This window comes from Saccopteryx bilineata, chromosome 5, assembly GCF_036850765.1.
Source record: "Saccopteryx bilineata isolate mSacBil1 chromosome 5, mSacBil1_pri_phased_curated, whole genome shotgun sequence".
Lineage (NCBI taxonomy): Eukaryota > Metazoa > Chordata > Mammalia > Chiroptera > Emballonuridae > Saccopteryx > Saccopteryx bilineata.
The window spans coordinates 239072723-239089097 of record NC_089494.1 but is presented as its reverse complement, the minus strand read 5'-3'; the positions used below and the strand labels follow the sequence as shown (position 1 = coordinate 239089097).

At 45.0% G+C, this 16375-nt stretch overlaps 1 protein-coding gene across 3 annotated transcripts in view; it reads left to right on the top strand.

The window, feature by feature from the left end:
• Window positions 1-4298, top strand: part of C5H4orf19 (chromosome 5 C4orf19 homolog) — a 99009-nt gene extending 94711 nt beyond the window's left edge. For 2 of the 3 annotated variants that reach the window (XM_066280242.1, XM_066280243.1), the window contains exons 3-4: window positions 1574-1627; window positions 2656-4298. In XM_066280242.1, the coding sequence (XP_066136339.1) occupies window positions 1596-1627; window positions 2656-3580 (957 nt within the window). In that variant the 5' untranslated portion in view covers window positions 1574-1595 and the 3' untranslated portion in view covers window positions 3581-4298. The remainder of the gene's footprint in view (window positions 1-1573; window positions 1628-2655) is intronic. The other variant, XM_066280241.1, reaches the window with a different exon arrangement.
• Window positions 4299-16375: the final 12077 nt, after the last annotated feature.

The following is a 16375-nucleotide window of genomic DNA, read 5'->3' as shown; positions in this document are numbered from 1 at the left end:
AAAAAATTTGTATGTTGGTCTGTTCATATCTCAAGGTACCACTGTATACCGTTTGGCCCTTAGGCCAGAAACAAGTGTTCCTTGTTTGTGTGTGTGCCCTGGCAACTAGACTACACCTTTCTTTGGGGCAAGGCTGGCTGCCATCTTCTCTTAAGTATGCTGTAGCCCAACAGAGCGGAGTAGTAAGGATATGCTTAATATAAATATTAACTTGTATAATCCCCAGCCACACTGTGTACTAGGTATATCTTTACCCCCATTTACAGATGAAATAGCTAAGGCCCAAAGTCACACAGCCAGTGAGAGGCAGGGCTGGGCTCTGAGGTAGATATTCCAGACAAATCTCCCCATCTTAAATCTGTAATCACATCTGCAAAGATGTTTGTTTGTTTGTTTGTTTTTGGTCATATGAGGTGCCATTCACAACTTCCAGAGATTAGGATGTAGGTATCTTTTGGGGGGGGGTATTTTTCAGCCCTCCATAGGAGGTTATTTGTGGATTTAATGTATCAATATAAACTTAGTCCTCTGTCATCAACCAACCAGCCTATAGTTCTTAGAAAAAACCTGTCACTTTCTCCATGGCTTGGGAAGGCAGCATCCTGGGAAATTCCCCCACGACTAAAAGGAGGACGGAAGAGAACAGGGGAGGCAGCGACCCAGCGGCAGTGCCTGCTCTCTCTGTTCGGAGCGCATGCGTCTTGTGGAGACCAAGGGACGGGGGCTTGTTCTGTTACTGCCTGTATTTTTAAAGGTCATACATATTAGAAATGGAGAATGACTTAAAGGCTCTTCCACACCCATTTTTAGGATTTTCAAAAGAAAAGAACAGAACAATGTGGTCGATTCCACAGGAAAAGAAGGTTTTATTCAGAGGGCAATTTTCAGGGGGGGGGAAATGCAACCTTGAGACAGGGCAGCAGAGAGTGGGCGGCTGAGAGAGGAAGCAGCACAGACCTGAGTCCACCTATCACCAGGGGGCCAGAAAGGCCATGTCCTTGAACTACAGGAGAGTGGAGTCCACGCATTATAGCCAGAATCGGCCCAGGGATGGCGAAGGCAGAGCACGGTGATGACGACTCTAGCTGTCACGTCCTCGGGTCTCTAACGTGGAACACGCAGGTCAGCTGCCTTACCCTGATGTCCGTGAATACTTGAGTAGTCAGTCCACTGGCAAGGACACCTCTCCTCGCTCAGACACCTCCTGCTGCACCCTGATTAGGCTCCTGTGTCCCCCAAAGAAGGCAGTGGAATAGTCAACGCTCAGATCCTTTTCAATTCCACACTTCTCTCCCTAACAGCCTTCAACCTGTATTTCCTCTTTGGCAAAACAGAAACTCCCAGGGCTAGAGAAAGGGTCTCACACAGAGACAAGTATCAATAACTGTTTGTGAACTCTGAATCACTGGTTTTCAATACACACGGGCATTCCAGTGCCTCCCTGACCCGCCTGTTACCTTTCTGCCAAAGACTGTCACCCCGCCAACTTGTGAGTATCTAGGAAAGAAAAAGCAAATGTACTTGATATTAAAATGTCATTCACTATGTTTTCTTTTTTTTTTACACTTTCCAGATGGTAACAAAAAATTATCCAGATGGGGTGCAGGTGCTGTAAAATGATACAAAGGTAAATTTGAAAAAAAAAAAAAAATCACTCAAATAGAGGAATGCATGATGACCATGGAGGCACTTTTAAAGCTCCTGCCTTGATTCAGTGCATCTGCCTGGCTTGGGGCATGACCAGCATTGAGAATGTGGAACTGCCTTGACGTCATTTCAGAGGGCATGTGCCTAGATTTAAAATAAATTTTTTGGTCCCTCCTCAGAGATGTTGGGAACACCATTGTTCCCTGAGACTGAATTTAGTTTGGGCTGAATTGATGTCTCCAGGGAGTTTCAGTGCAGAGAGAAGCTTGGGTTTTAGAGGATGCTCGAAATGGCATCAGGAAAATAAGTCACCCCCGTCACATGTGTGTGTTTCCTTTTCTCCAGATTCTATTCCAGAATGTGGGTAATAGAAACAGAATTCTCCATAAAATAAAGGGGAAAAAACTTAACTGATTTTGCTTCCTTAACAAATAAATGTGTTTATGATTATAGTTCTATTCCATATTTATATCTATATACATATGTATTTTTAATCCATATATACACATATATACATATGTAAGTTTTACTCTACTGTAATCATAATGTGATGTTAGGTTGCACAAAAAACATTTATTCTAAGTATCTTTTATTTATGCTAGCCCATGTTTCGTATTTCTCATTTTGGTGACTGTAGAGTATTCCGTTAAGGGGATGTACTATCAGTACTTAACCTAGTACTTATTTCCCTGATTTGGGACATTTCTTTTTTTCTACTTACCTTTTTGTTTGTTTTTAAATTCCATGAACCACTTTGTTTAGTACCTTCTTCTGCCCTCTTTTGCATCTTTTCTTAAGATCTATTTCCAGTGGTGGAACACTTCTATGGCAACTGTATCCATTTGATTTAGACACACATATAGGCCTAAACAAGTAATTACAGAAATTAAAGGAAGAGAAGCAGAGCCTATGGTAGAAATTATTAATAATGGAGGTTAGCGATTCATAAAGGTGTTAATAAATAAAGTTAATACTTAACCTGACTGGTCTTCATTATTCTCACCGCAGCTATCTCTTCGATCCAGTTCAAGTGCCCTCTCCTGGCTATGTCAACGAGGTGAGCAGCTGCAAGTTAGAGGAAGAGGACACTGTTAAATTAAAAGGCAAACAGAGCAGCGAAGTCCTGGTGCACAGAAATGACCTTCAGAGAGAGGGCTTGAGGAGGACTGTGAGCAGAAGCAGAACGGCTGGTCCGCAGGAGCCCTGCCGGCCTCACCAGGGACCGCACCCTCAAGGGGACACAGGAGGAGGACACTGTCTGGAGAAGACCGGCGGCGCCGTCAATGGCATTGGGCCCGTGACAGCACCGCAGCCCGCCGGGGATCCTGGGGCCCACCAGGATGGCACGGGCTCCTGGGCTGGCACCGCGAACAGTGTGCACCCGACACAGCCCTTCCTCGAAGGAGGGGATGCCGGAGAAACGGACTGTGCCCTGCCGGCCTTGGAAGAGTCCCGAGTCGTCCGAAATGGAGACTCCAGGGTCCCGTCCACGGCAGAAAGCCCTGCCCAGGGGGTACAAGACCATGTCCTCCACATACCCGCCCCAGATTACCCTCAATGTTGGAGCGTGGCTGGAGACAACGGGGGTCGAGGAGAAAAAGACTGGCTTGTCAAAGCCCCCAGGGAGGAGGCGCCCCTGGAGGAAACGCGCCCCCGCGTGGGGGAGCAGGGCTTGGGCACGCCCTTCTCCGGGGAGAGAAGCTGGGACTCACTAAATGAGGCTGTGGCCGCAGAAGTCCTGAGCGTCTCCTTTAAAGAGGAGGGTCCCGCCCAGACCGAGCCTGTGGCCGATTGGAGGAACGGGTGGGAGGACGCCCACGGCTGCCTGGGAGACAGGAGTGGGGAGGACGAAGACGAGGACCCAGCGGTGGCGGAAGCCCTGGCGGCTTTGGAAGCGGCTACTGCCGGAGAAGATGTGGACGAGGTGGATTAGAGGAAGGACTTTGCGCGTGTAAGTGAGCTAGTGTCAGGTCACGAGGGGGCATCCGGGTGGGATGGCCCCGCAGACACCGAGCTGAATCTCTATGCGTGGGGCAGCCTTGCGCATGGTTTACAGCAGCATCTGTTCTGATGGTTGCTAGAGCCTGCGCCGCGTGGCTGGTTAAGTGTTAGAGCATCCCTGTGGAGGTGGCCCATCACTCAGGACACGGAAACAAAAATCAGAGTGCATCACGGTGCCGGTGCCTAGAAATTAAACCGCCTGCTCGCCAACCCTCACAACATCTGGTGCAGATGTTCCGGAGAATGCGCTTCATCCCGAGTGCGTACAGACTCACGGAACATTATGTTTGACTGTCAGTTCTGTCTTTGCTTATGAGAGCCAAATGTTGGACCCAGTCCAGAAGAGGTAATTACCCCATTTAAAGTGCCTATTGTGTCGCCAGAGCGTGGCGCATGTTCAGGGACAGTCACCCAGGGAACTAGTAACTAACCACTTGTTTGACAGCCTGTTCAAGATACCTTGACCTTAACTTTTTTACATTATTACTTTTTAATCTCCTTTGGGATTGGGGAGGCCAGTCAAAATAATTCTTGAAACTGCTTATGTCATTTTTGGGTTTGAAGTTTATGAAATTTGGAACAGTGAAGAGATATAGAAAGTGTTTTATGCCATTTAATGCCTGATTCTGATTAAAATACAACAACATGTATGGCTGCCTGTATTAATTAACTCAGAGGTGCTTCCAATATTCCCAAAGTGTCAATGACCTTTGATTTTTTATTTTATTTTTTTCAATTTAAAGAGCTAGACTTCTCTAAATCACACTTGGTGAGGAGATCAGGTTGCTTTGCCGAGAATGGCTTAGCTCTCTGTCCTTTGGGTCCAAACTCTTGACAACATGACTTCCTTGTGCCTTAAGGATAAACAAGCGTGTCTGGGTTTCAGCCTTCTACTCTGTAAAACAAGGACAGCCATGCCGACGCAGATTGATGGAGAATTTATAGGACTGTCAGGACTATCTAGAAAAATATAAACATGGAGAATGCTTTAATATGGTATTCTATACATAACAGGTTCTGGAATTTGACCTTGGTTTAATTTCCAGCTCTGCCATGTGACCTTTGACACATAATTTATCCCTTCTATTTGCCCTTCTGCTAAGTGAGAAGAATAATAGTATGTACTTGTAAAGTAGGAGATTAAACAAGATTATACAAGTGTTTTGGCACAAAACCTGACACATAATAGGTACTCCGTGAAATAAGGCTTCTTATTTAATAACATCCTTTAAATAAATTTTTACATCCTCACAACTGAAAATGCTAATGCTGTGAAGTGTATATGATAGCATCACACATTTTGGTAATTATTCGATGCAAAACGTGATTTCCAGGCCTTCCAGCATCTATGAGGATGGTACCCTAAGAAGTGCTTAACTGCCATACATTACCCTGGGTTTGCTTGGTGACAAGCTATCTCTAGGTGTTGCTAATTGTATTGTAGATGTGTTTGCTATTATATTTAGTACACCATGCTTTATATTTCAGAGTGGTTCCTTCAATGGTTTCCCAAGTATTATCTGTTGGGATCAGGTCCAGCTGCGTGTGATAAATGGTTTATAAAAATAGAGACTTATTTACCTCTTATGTTGAAAAAAAAAGTCTGGAGGTAGCAATTGGGCTGGCAGAGCATTCCATGGTATCAGTGACACATGCTCCTTCTATCATCGTGGCTTCCTTCTCAAGATCACTATGTAGTCCATCATGGCTGCTGGGGCTCCAGTCATTACGTTTGCTTCCCATATAGGAAAAAGAATAAAGGGTCAGAAGAGCTTACTCCCTCCCTATTAAGGACCTTCCAGAAGTATATTTCATCCCTCCTACTTATACCTCCTCAATGAACATCTGGTCACTTGACCACATCTACCTGCAAGAAAGGCTAAGAAAACTTACCTTTCTAGCTGTGTGCATGGCTTTCCTGAATTAAGTTCGGATTTGATTACTGAAAAAAGGAAAATCAAGTTTTGAGGTGATCAACTTACAGCCTTTGCACATCAGGTCTTCCAAACCCAGGAGCCTGGGTTCGAGCCAGTTTGCAAAAGGTTGAAATTGTATTTATATTGAATATAATATAGAAGGAGTTTAAATATTTGGGCCAGAGGAAGAAGGACCCGACAGCTACATCCATTTCAACTCCCCACTGGCATCTCTAATACAGATGGATAAAAGGAGAAAATTCAGACAAGAGAGGGTAAGATGAGGTCTCAACACAGACAAGTCTCTTTCCCTTGCAGATACTCACTTCTGCATTTACATGTAGACATAATTTTATACTTTAGGACTGCTGCAAATATTTCACCATGACTAACAACTCTCCTCAGTTTGTTTCAGAGATCCTTTTTGTGCAAAATAACTGTTTCAAGAGGTTAACAGATGACCAAGAATTTCAAGGTGTTTTTTTTTTTAAAGCAATCCTGGCCATTTTCTTTACCCCACTGTCCAGACTCCACCAAAGGATGTCAGAGGAGAGTGAAAACCTTTAGATTGAAAAGAAACTCCAGATTTCGCTTTACCCACCAGCTTGTCTAGCAGCTGTCTGAGCATCCTGCTCTGTGCAGCGTCTCAGGTCTGCAGCCTGATACCATCTCTTCGCAGAAGAGTGTGCTGACAATAGTAAGCCTCTCCCAAACATGCTGGACGATCTGACAGTGCAGATGCACTCTGAATGGGGGGCACTGGCTGTGATGAGGAGTGAACCTCACACACAGTTCATGATCTCAGCAAATTACACCAAGTGGATATTCACCATATTCAAGCTTAATTTTGATTTCAGATTTTTTTTTTCTGTATTACAGATAGATTTCTTGAGCTAAGATGTTATATTTTACTTTTTACTAGAGGAAGTTGCACTGTTGCAATAAGGTGAAAGTAAATCTTTTCCCCTAGTGTCCAAGGTAGATAGTAGCAACTTGTTTCAACTGTCAAACCAGACCCCCTAAAAGAATGAAGGGAATTTGAGGTTTCTTAGCGCTCGCCCGCTTGTCCATGGTCGGTAGTTGTTGGCCCTTCACCTTTCTCTCTTCCCGCCCCCCTCTGCCTCCGACCCAAAGGATAAGACTCTCTCTTCACTTCCTAACTTCATCAGGGTCTCCAAGCAGGCGGGGCCCAGGAAGCATGAACGAGGCACCAAATGCAAGTGTGTGAGCAAAGCTCTCCTGACTTCCTGAGGCATCTGTGCCATCTGTGTGCAGACACAGGAACGTGGCCTCCAGTGGACTTGGACTTTGTTCTTCACCAAAGGGACGCCTATTAGACAAGTCCTTATAATAAAAACGTGGGAGTTCTTCCTGTTTATTTCTTTCCCTCTAAATTAAACCTCGTTTATTTTAAAGCCCTCTATTTTGGCACTGGTGATCATGAAACAGACACGCTGACATTTGTTTTCCATGGTAAGTTCTTTTCCTGTGAATTTAAGGAAAACTCGCTCCTTTGCTTACTAACTTCGTACATGTCTCCAGTGCACCGGGTTATGGCAGACACCCAAACAGTCTGCCTTCTGAAGCCCCCTTGGCTACTTTATGAAACAACATTTTAGGCAACCCTATGAAATGTGCTGGTTACAGATGAGTCTTACTGCACACAGCCACTTGGAATGGACTGTTAGCAATTTTTTTTTTAAACTAAAGTGACTATAATAAACAAGGGCCTTGGCCTGGATCAGGGGTGGTGTGAGCACAAGGTGGGAACTCAGTATGTTATTTGCTGAGTGAAAGAACAAAGAAGTTCTTCACAGAACAATTGGGAAGACATCGCGTAACAAAGACTCTGAAGGCTAATTACAAGATCGTGGTATCCTGTCATGAAGGCATAAAGGCAGGCCTGCGGGAGCACAAGTCTGAATAAATTTGAGAGAAAGTACATCTATTATTCACTGTCCTCACTCTGAGACTGCCCTGCTCCATCGGAACAGTGAGGCTTGCAGGGAAAAGAGGGTCTATGGACAGACGGTAGAATCTGAGCAGCCGGTGAGTTTGGTCTCTGACTAGACCATTACCTTGAGGACCTTAATCCCAAACTGAGACGAAAACCGGGGTGTGGGCCAAGCAGGGGGAAGCATGGCTGGCCGCATTTTCCAGTCATCTTGGGCTCAATCTCTACAATCCCGGGAGAGAAAGCAAGCATGTGTATTTGTGGAATGAGACTCAGAATTCGCTCCTCTCTTGGCTCCGAACAGTGGACCAAGTCCAGGAGAGTCGCCTCTATGGTCCCATCTGCCTCCGTGCGTCGCAAATGTCAGGTACTTTATAGAGCAATAGTAAGACAAAAGAATTAAATGTTAGAGTTTTAATACAGTATTTTCTTTCCACACTGTTGGGCTATGTGAAACCTACTTTGAAACCCACTGATTTAGAAGTTCACATGGACTATCTGTAAAAGTGCTTTGTAAATAGACAAAACCAGACTCGTATTTTGACACGGACAGTATCCACGTGCGTGTGCGCAAACATGAAAATGCCCCCTAGTGCTACTCTTGTGAACCCTCACCTCGCCCTCTGAGCCCAATCTTTAGGAGAGCCTGTATTTTCTGCTTTTAAGCATTTCTGGAATAGTTAATATAAAACTTCAATAAAATATGACCAGGAGACTGGAAGGTACACAAAGAATTTTACCTCCCTTATCAAAACCACTCATTCTGAGCTAACATAAGGGTGACAGTTGGTGGACAGGCTGACTGGAATATTTTAGTCTGGATCTTGCTATTTTAAAAGCAAAACCATTCAGTTTTCTTTGGACATCAGTTACTAACCTTAGAAAGAAAAATCCCACAAAAATAATTGCATTTCCAGGATGAAAAACTTTTTTATACCTTTCCATTCTCCAAAATAGTCCTAAAGCTATGGAGAATGGTACGTGTAAACCTTGGAACGTATACAAATCAGGAAGATTTCGCAGGTCAAAGACGGTTGATGGTGTCTTTAACTAATCTGCTCTCTCTGTCTTAAATGTTGATGGCTTAGAAAAAAATTAAGTTTTACATTGCCATTTATGAAGCCATAAGATATTCATGACAGCAGCCATTAGTCAGGAGATAAACCAACGGCTACTAAAGAATTTGAAATAAAAGTTTGCAGGAGAAAATATTATAACAAGAAAAACACCTGTAAAGACATTATCTCAAAACAATTTGCCAAATTACAATTACTGACAGAGAAATCTTAATTTCTGGGAGTCACCTAGTTATACTCTTTGGTTTACCATAGTATAAACATAGCTTAACTTTTTTAAAACCTACCATTTGTTAGGTCTTTAGTACAATGCATCATCTCATCTGGGTCCACCATGACCCTATGAGTTACAGTGTGATTACTCAAATGAAATGGAGGCTCAAAAGCTATATTCTTCATCTACAGTCACAAAACCAGCCAGTGGCAGAATCTCAACCGAACCCAGGTTGAACAACAAATTGGTCCTTTTAAGGAATACATAATACAGCCTTCCTGTGGAGACAGCCAGGTTGCCATCAGACAAAAGGAGGGGCTGAATCCAAATGTGAAATGTCTGAGACAAGAAGGACTCTGGTCTCCATTATTTCAGGGAATGCAATAATCACAACAGTCAAGGAAATACTGAGATCCAAACGGAGAGAGAACTTCAAAACAGAACAGTGGAGGTGAGGATAATTCCATCGTGGAAAAGTAAAGTTACATGTATTGTCAGTTGGGAAAGAAAAGTGTTTTGTTGCTGTTGTTTTTCTCTGGTTCCAAGGAAGATTTTAATAAAGAGAAGTTATAGTCAAGGACTTATCTGTAAAATCTCCGAGGCGACTACTATCAATTATAGTTGAGTTTTTACAGTGATCACAGGATCAAGAATTTCTATTCTTACAAAGTGTGAGGTGGGTCCATAGGTTGTACATGTTTGCCACATATACAGCCAGTGTGACATAGCTGGAGATTTTTTTTTCTCAGTTTTGTTACCTGCAAAGAAGTAGTAATGGCCACGCCTCCCCCTGGGCTATAATGAGACCTCCATGAGATACGGGCACAGAGAGGGCAGCCCATACCCAGCACGAGGTCAATACTTAATGGTAGGTGTCATTTCATTACCCAATGAAAATCATCTCACACTGAACCACGTTTTCTGAGACGCACTAGACACTGTTTTAAAAATTAATTTTTAGAGACAGAGAAATAGTTCCACTTATTTATGCATTCATCATCAACACTTTTTTTTTTCGTTTTTATTTTATTTTTTTATTTTTTAAAATTTTATTTTTTTAATGGGGTGACATCAATAAATCAGGATACATATATTCAAAGATAACAAGTCCAGGTTATCTTGTCGTTCAATTATGTTGCATACCCACCACCCAAAGTCAGATTGTCCTCTGTCACCTTCTATCTTGTTTTCTTTGTGCCCCTCCCCACCCCCTATCCCTCTCCCATTCCCCCCTCCCCCCGGTAACCACCACACTCTTATCAATGTCTCTTAGTTTCACTATTATGTCCCACCTACGTATGGAATAATACAGTTCCTGTTTTTTTCTGATTTACTTATTTCGCTTCGTATCATGTTATCAAGATCCCACCATTTTGCTGTAAATGTTCCGATGTCATCATTTCTTATGGCTGAGTAGTATTCCATAGTGTATATGTGCCACATCTTCTTTATCCAGTCATCTATTGATGGGCTTTTTGGTTGTTTCCATGTCCTGGCCACTGTGAACAATGCTGCAATAAACATGGGGCTGCATGTGTCTTTACGTATCAATGTAACACTTTTTTTTAATGACTGAAATTTGATTGCTGTGACCACCATCATAGCTCTCTGAACCACTTCTAATAATAGTAAACAATTTCTAAACTAGATACATCCTCTTCTACCTACATCATTAACAATCATCTCAAGGCAAAAATCTTGGGGGCACTTCAAATGTAATTCATTTTAAAATTCTCATTGTTATTTATTTTCATTATTTTTAGCATGTAACCATTGTAGGACACACGGTCATTTCTTTAATTACAACTTTAAGTCATTCTACATTTGAAATGAAAATTTACATGGTCTACCTATTTTATCCCTACCTGCCCCAAGTAAACTTTTACAGAATAAACTGCATTTCTCATGCAAGACAGGGACCGCAGCTTTGGCAGGATTGGTCTAGGTCTGAGGGGAGGGGTTGATTACTGTCTGTTTGTGTTGGTCAGCATGAAGATATTCATCCATAATAAGCAAAGCCATAAATCTTGCCATTGGATATAAGGTTACAATTCCAAGAGCATTTTCTCCAGGTTTCTAAGCTAGATTAACTTGCACATAAAAAGTAATCGAGTTCTTTTTAGACTCACTCAAATGAGGATACTAAGTTCACGTCTTATTATAAGCATGATAAGATAAAATGACGGCCTGAGCAAGCGAAGAACGTGGCCCTCGCCTTGTCGGTCTGGGTCCATTCAGCATCAGGACAATGAGATCATTCTCTCACGTAAAAGGCAAATGACCTGGCGCCAGCAGAATCTCAGACTCTAGATATTACAGTTCCCTTTTCTACCTGTTTCCTCCTACACTTCCTTTTCCCTCACCCCCACCCCAGATCCATCTTCGAACATTAAGCAACATGAATGTGGCAGAAACATCAAGCACCGACTCTCACGTGGCCAAATTCCCATCATTCCACGGTTTCTTTTGCTAAAGAGGGTCTGAACTTGGCAGCTAAATGAGTGCTGGTTGTACCCAGCCCTGTGCTAAGTTTCGTTATGTGCCAAGCTCATATAATCATCACGACTACCCTAAATGGCATATATCATCTTTATGCTGTTGTTAGAAATTTGAGATCCAAAAATTTTAGGGTCACAGGTGGCCAAAAGCATCTGAACGCCAAAGCTGTGCTCTTTGGGAGCTCTTATCACAAGCCCTATGACAAATCAGGGAAAGATGGAGGGCAATGCAGGGAAGAGGGTTCGCATGAGGGTTTCACAGCAGAAACCACACCTCGGCCAGGCCCCCGGCTACAGGCCCACGGCAGCTCCCGGCCATCTCAGCTGTAGGGCTGGACCCAGGGCTTCCCTGCCCGCGGGGCCCTGTAATGCCTCTTGAATCTGCTTTCCTCTGAATCATTGCAATACTCATGGGGTTTTGTTATTGTTGCAAGGGATAGAGGAAACTCAACACAACCTAGGGTACACAAAACAACCTAGGTAACACAACCAGGGGACTGGATAACACAAGGTGAAGGGATTGGGCAAAAAGCATATAAAGGTATCAGATACAGACAGGGTAGCAATAGCCAGAGGGAAAGGGGGTGCAAAAGGGGGGAAATAGGGGTGAACAGACAGAGACTTTGCATGGAGTATAGGGGGCACAATGTGGTGTGTAGATGGCGTTACATTGAGTGGGACACTTGAAATCATGTCAACACCATAAATTAAAAAGAATAAAAAGAAAACATCAGTGTATCATTAATTAAGCCACAACTTTATTCTGAGCTCACCAATTGTCCCACTCAAGTCCTTGATCTGTGTCAGGATCCCCCACTGCAGTTAGCAAATAATCTAATCGTGGGGGTTTCTGAGGAAACATGTATTACACTCAGAAGGGTGGCTGGGCCTCAGAGACCACTGAGCCCAGGGCTTGACGGCAGCCAGGCCTGCCTCTCCCTCAGCATATCCCCTTCCTTTCTGCGACCAGCCTCCGACCACGTGGCAGGAAACCTGGCCTCTGCTGGCCACTGCGCCTATAGCTTTAGCCACCCCAGAAATACACCACTTTCTTCAGGTCCAGAAGGCATACATCCCTAGGAGGGACTTATGAAGCTGGTGGTTGAAGCCAGGCAGGTTCGCACTGGATTCAGGCAGATTGTAGAGAAATTGCGAAGCTGGAAAGCCTCCGGCCATGGAGGCTCGCAAGACGGGCGAGTGAATAAGCGGAGGAAAACGTGCTTTCTACAGTGGAGGGCAAGGGGTCAGGAAAACCGCCCCCCACGGTGGCAGCTGCAGGAGTCAGGGAACCGCACCTCGCTGTGGGGGTAGAGCGATCTGGGAGAACGGTCCCTGGGGGAAAGCACCCGTGGGTTTTCATAGAGACACACACGTGGCTCTCGCATTCATCTTACAAAGTGGTTGCAGCCGGGAAACCTGCATGCACGCCTAACACAATTGTTTTCCCCACAGGGCTCCACGGGGCCAGGTCCCGGAAGGGTCATGTGCCCACCTCGGTCATGTCCAGCTGCAGTCAGGGGAGAAAGGCACCTGGCTGGGTTCTCAGAGGAGGGAGAGTTCTCCAAAGGGCGTAGGTGTCACTTCCGGAGACGGGCGGGGCTGGGCCACGGACCTTCAGCTGCCCCCTGTAGGCGCTGCCGCTCCGCCCTCGGATCATTGCTTTTCACTTTTTTTTTCATTACTTTTAATTACAGTTTACATTCAGTATTATCTTGTATCCATTTCAGGTGTACACCGTAGTGATTAGACAATCACCTGCTTTGCAAAGTGTTTCTGCGATATTTCCAGTACCCACCTGCACCACACAGTTATTACAATGTTATTGACTGTATCTCCATGCTGTACTTTACAAGATTTCTTTTTCTTTTTCTTTTTTTCTTTCTTTCTTTTTTTGTCCCTGTACCCCTGACTCCTCAAATTTAGACCCTCCTCTGCTCTGTGGCTTTCCCGTGGAGTTTTGAACCCTAATTAAGGTTCAGCTTCAGAACAAAACGTTTACTGGCTCAGCTGCTCGTGATGTAAGGAAAACAGCTGTGTTAGGCTTGCTCACTTGTTTTCTGGCTGCAAGCACTTTGCATGATTCATACATGAGCACGTGGCAGAAAAACCACGTGTGCGTAGCCTGAGGCTTCGGGTACGTGCCCTCCGGGAGGTTTTCCTGATCGCTGGCCAGCGCTGCTGGAAGTGGTTTTCCCTCACCTGTTCGCTCCCTCACCTCTGCGAGAATCCAATAAACAGGGGCGGCCCAGCACCTTTCGGCTCCATGGTTCTTCTGTGGTCTGCCCGAATCCACTGTGAACCTGCCTGGCCTCTCCCACCGGCATTACACTTGGCTAAAGCTATGTGCGCTGGGCCACTTCCCAGGCTGCGGTGATCAGCTGCGGTGGGACAGACGCTCACAGACCCTTGACAAACTGCCGGGGTCAGAAAATGGTTTAGGAAAAACCCAAACTTTAATTTTTACTTTTATAAGATAGCTAATGATCATCTTTCATTTTTAAAGGTGGACTCTATTTATTTATTCCGCAAATAATCTAATAATCATGGGTATTTCTGAGTGCCAGGTCCTGATAAAGCCACCACAACAAATGGCCAAGGAGTCATGCAGTTTTCACATTCGGCCAGCAGAGGGAGGAAGTGCCAGCTCCGCAAGGCAGACGACCTGCAGTTTGGACGCGGCTGAATCGTGTGCACAGCGACACCACCTGGGCCGCCACAGAGTGCAGGACACAGAGAAGTCTCAGGTGTCCTTACAGGTGTATGGAGCTACAATGAGGGACCCCGCAAGGGAGACCTAAGAACTGTCCTGAGAAATAGTCCCTGGGAGATGAGGAATGAACAAAGGAAGCCCTGGGTAGAACCAACTTGCCCGACAGACAAAAAGTCAAGAGGATCCAAGAACTGGCAATAAACCTCAGGTGCAAAACACAGTACCCTTTGACCACAGCCAAGCCCTTAGCAACCAGAACCGAATCATGGGACCCCACTTCCTAGCCCCAACATTCCACTATCCTCAGTGGGAGGGAAGGAAGGGCTCCTCCACTTCACATCTGTGTCAGGGTGGAGGAAGCCTGTGGATTTGAGAAGGAAGTTCAGGAGTACTGGTGGCCATGGACAGTCCCCCTGAAATTCACGCAGGGCCTGCCCGTGTAGGAGAGAGCTGAACTGGTCATTCCAACGGGCACCGCAGGCGGCAGTCTCCACGTGGAACAGAATGGCCGCAGGTGCTACGTAACCAACTGCTCGCTGCTCTCCTAACAAGTGGAAAGACATGCAGAACAGGGACCCAACCCCACCTGCTCTGGATTACACTTGTGCTAGAAGCTGTCAAAAGGCTGATTACCTAAGAATAAAAGCTATCACCCCAAGTGACCCCTTTCAACTGTAAAAAGGGAACTTGGGATATTTCTAATATCCTCCCTGGTACATACATTCTAGGTTTCTTTGTTTTCATAAGCTGGAAATTATAAAAATCAGCTTTTCTACTTCCTTGGCTAAGCTGTTATTGATCATCTTGTTTTTAAGGCAAAGAAAAAACTGAAAATGAAAAAAAAAGTAATGTGTGAAAACTCCAACTCCAACAAGGCATCGCAATGAGTGGGTTTGTTTTATTTAAACTTAAAAATTTGTAACCAGGATGTGAAAGATGGAATGCAGACAGTGACAAATGACTGCGGTCAAAAGGAATCCTGTGCCCAGGCTGAAGGGGTGGGAACAGAGGACCTGCCCTCGGCAACTTTGGCAGACAGCGTTTTGACTGGACACTCTAAGGCCAAAACTTAGAAGAACAAAAGACAAACATTGTGCTCTAGTTGGTAAATTTGTTTCTTCCAGGGGTATCTATTTAAACTGCTTTTCATGTATGCAAGATAGAAAAAATTCTAGATAAGATCCAGGTTTAAAAAAAAAAAAAAAGATCCAGGTTTCTTCACTGTAGGAGAAAAAAGTCACAAAGAAGGAAAATGGGAAGGTTAGAATGAGCCCTCTGGAGCCAGACTGGAACCCGAGGTATAGCCTAGACCCACGCACCTGTTCTAAAAATACAGAAACCAATGAAAATGTGTGTATGCACTCAGGTTAGGGTGTGTCTGGATTTACACATACTGGGGGGTTACAAGCAGGGATTCCCCGACACCAATGAGCTAACCCGATGCCCTGGTCTTTGTTTCTAAACACCATTCTCCAATGAAAGGAACCAGGGTTCCTTGATTAGGGGTCGATTCCAGGTCCGAGGCAAGGGAAGCCCAAGAGAGGATGAACCTGGAGCACTTCGCAGCCCTAGAAAACAGGAGGACACAGGCACCCACCTGATGGAGCCGTTTCACGGAAAGGAGCTTGGGCTCAACCCACCAGTGGACGGTGTAGTCAGTTTATCTCCTAAAATGAAACATTGAAGTCCTAACTCTGGGTTCCTGTGAATGTGACCTTGTTGGGGAGTAGTGTCATTGGAAAAGTAATCAAGTTAAAATGGAAGTCATGCTAGGTTGCAGTCGGCCTCAATCCACCAGCTGGGATCCTTAGGAGAAGAGGAGCGGCAGGTGCAGGCAGGGAAGGGGTCCTAGTGAAGACAGAGGCGGAGATGGAAGTAGCTGCAAAGCCAGCAGCACCGGTGCTGCGGCAACACCGGAAGCCCGAAGCCAGAAGCCAGGAGAGAGGCATGGAGCGATCCCCCCACCCCCGGGGGGACTTCAGCAGGAACCCACCCTGCGGGCACCTCCACTCCGGGACTCCAACTTCTAAGCTGTGAAAGAGTAAGTATTGACCGTTTTGTGCTCATTTACTGCAGAAGCCCTAAGAAACTAATACAGATGATAAAAAGTAACAGGTGGGAAGTGTAAGCAGAAATAGAATCTTAACGTATCTCACCTGAAATACTCGCTGATTACGAAAGGAAAAGGACTTTACCCAAATGGACCTGGTGGCCACCACCTTGAGCTGATGAGCAAGGATCACATCACTAGTAATACATATGAACATCACGCCCCCACATATGATGCACCGAGGAAGGCACATCACCTCTCTGGATACTTTCTGAAACGCAAGGATTTAATCTAATCAGGGCCCCCGGC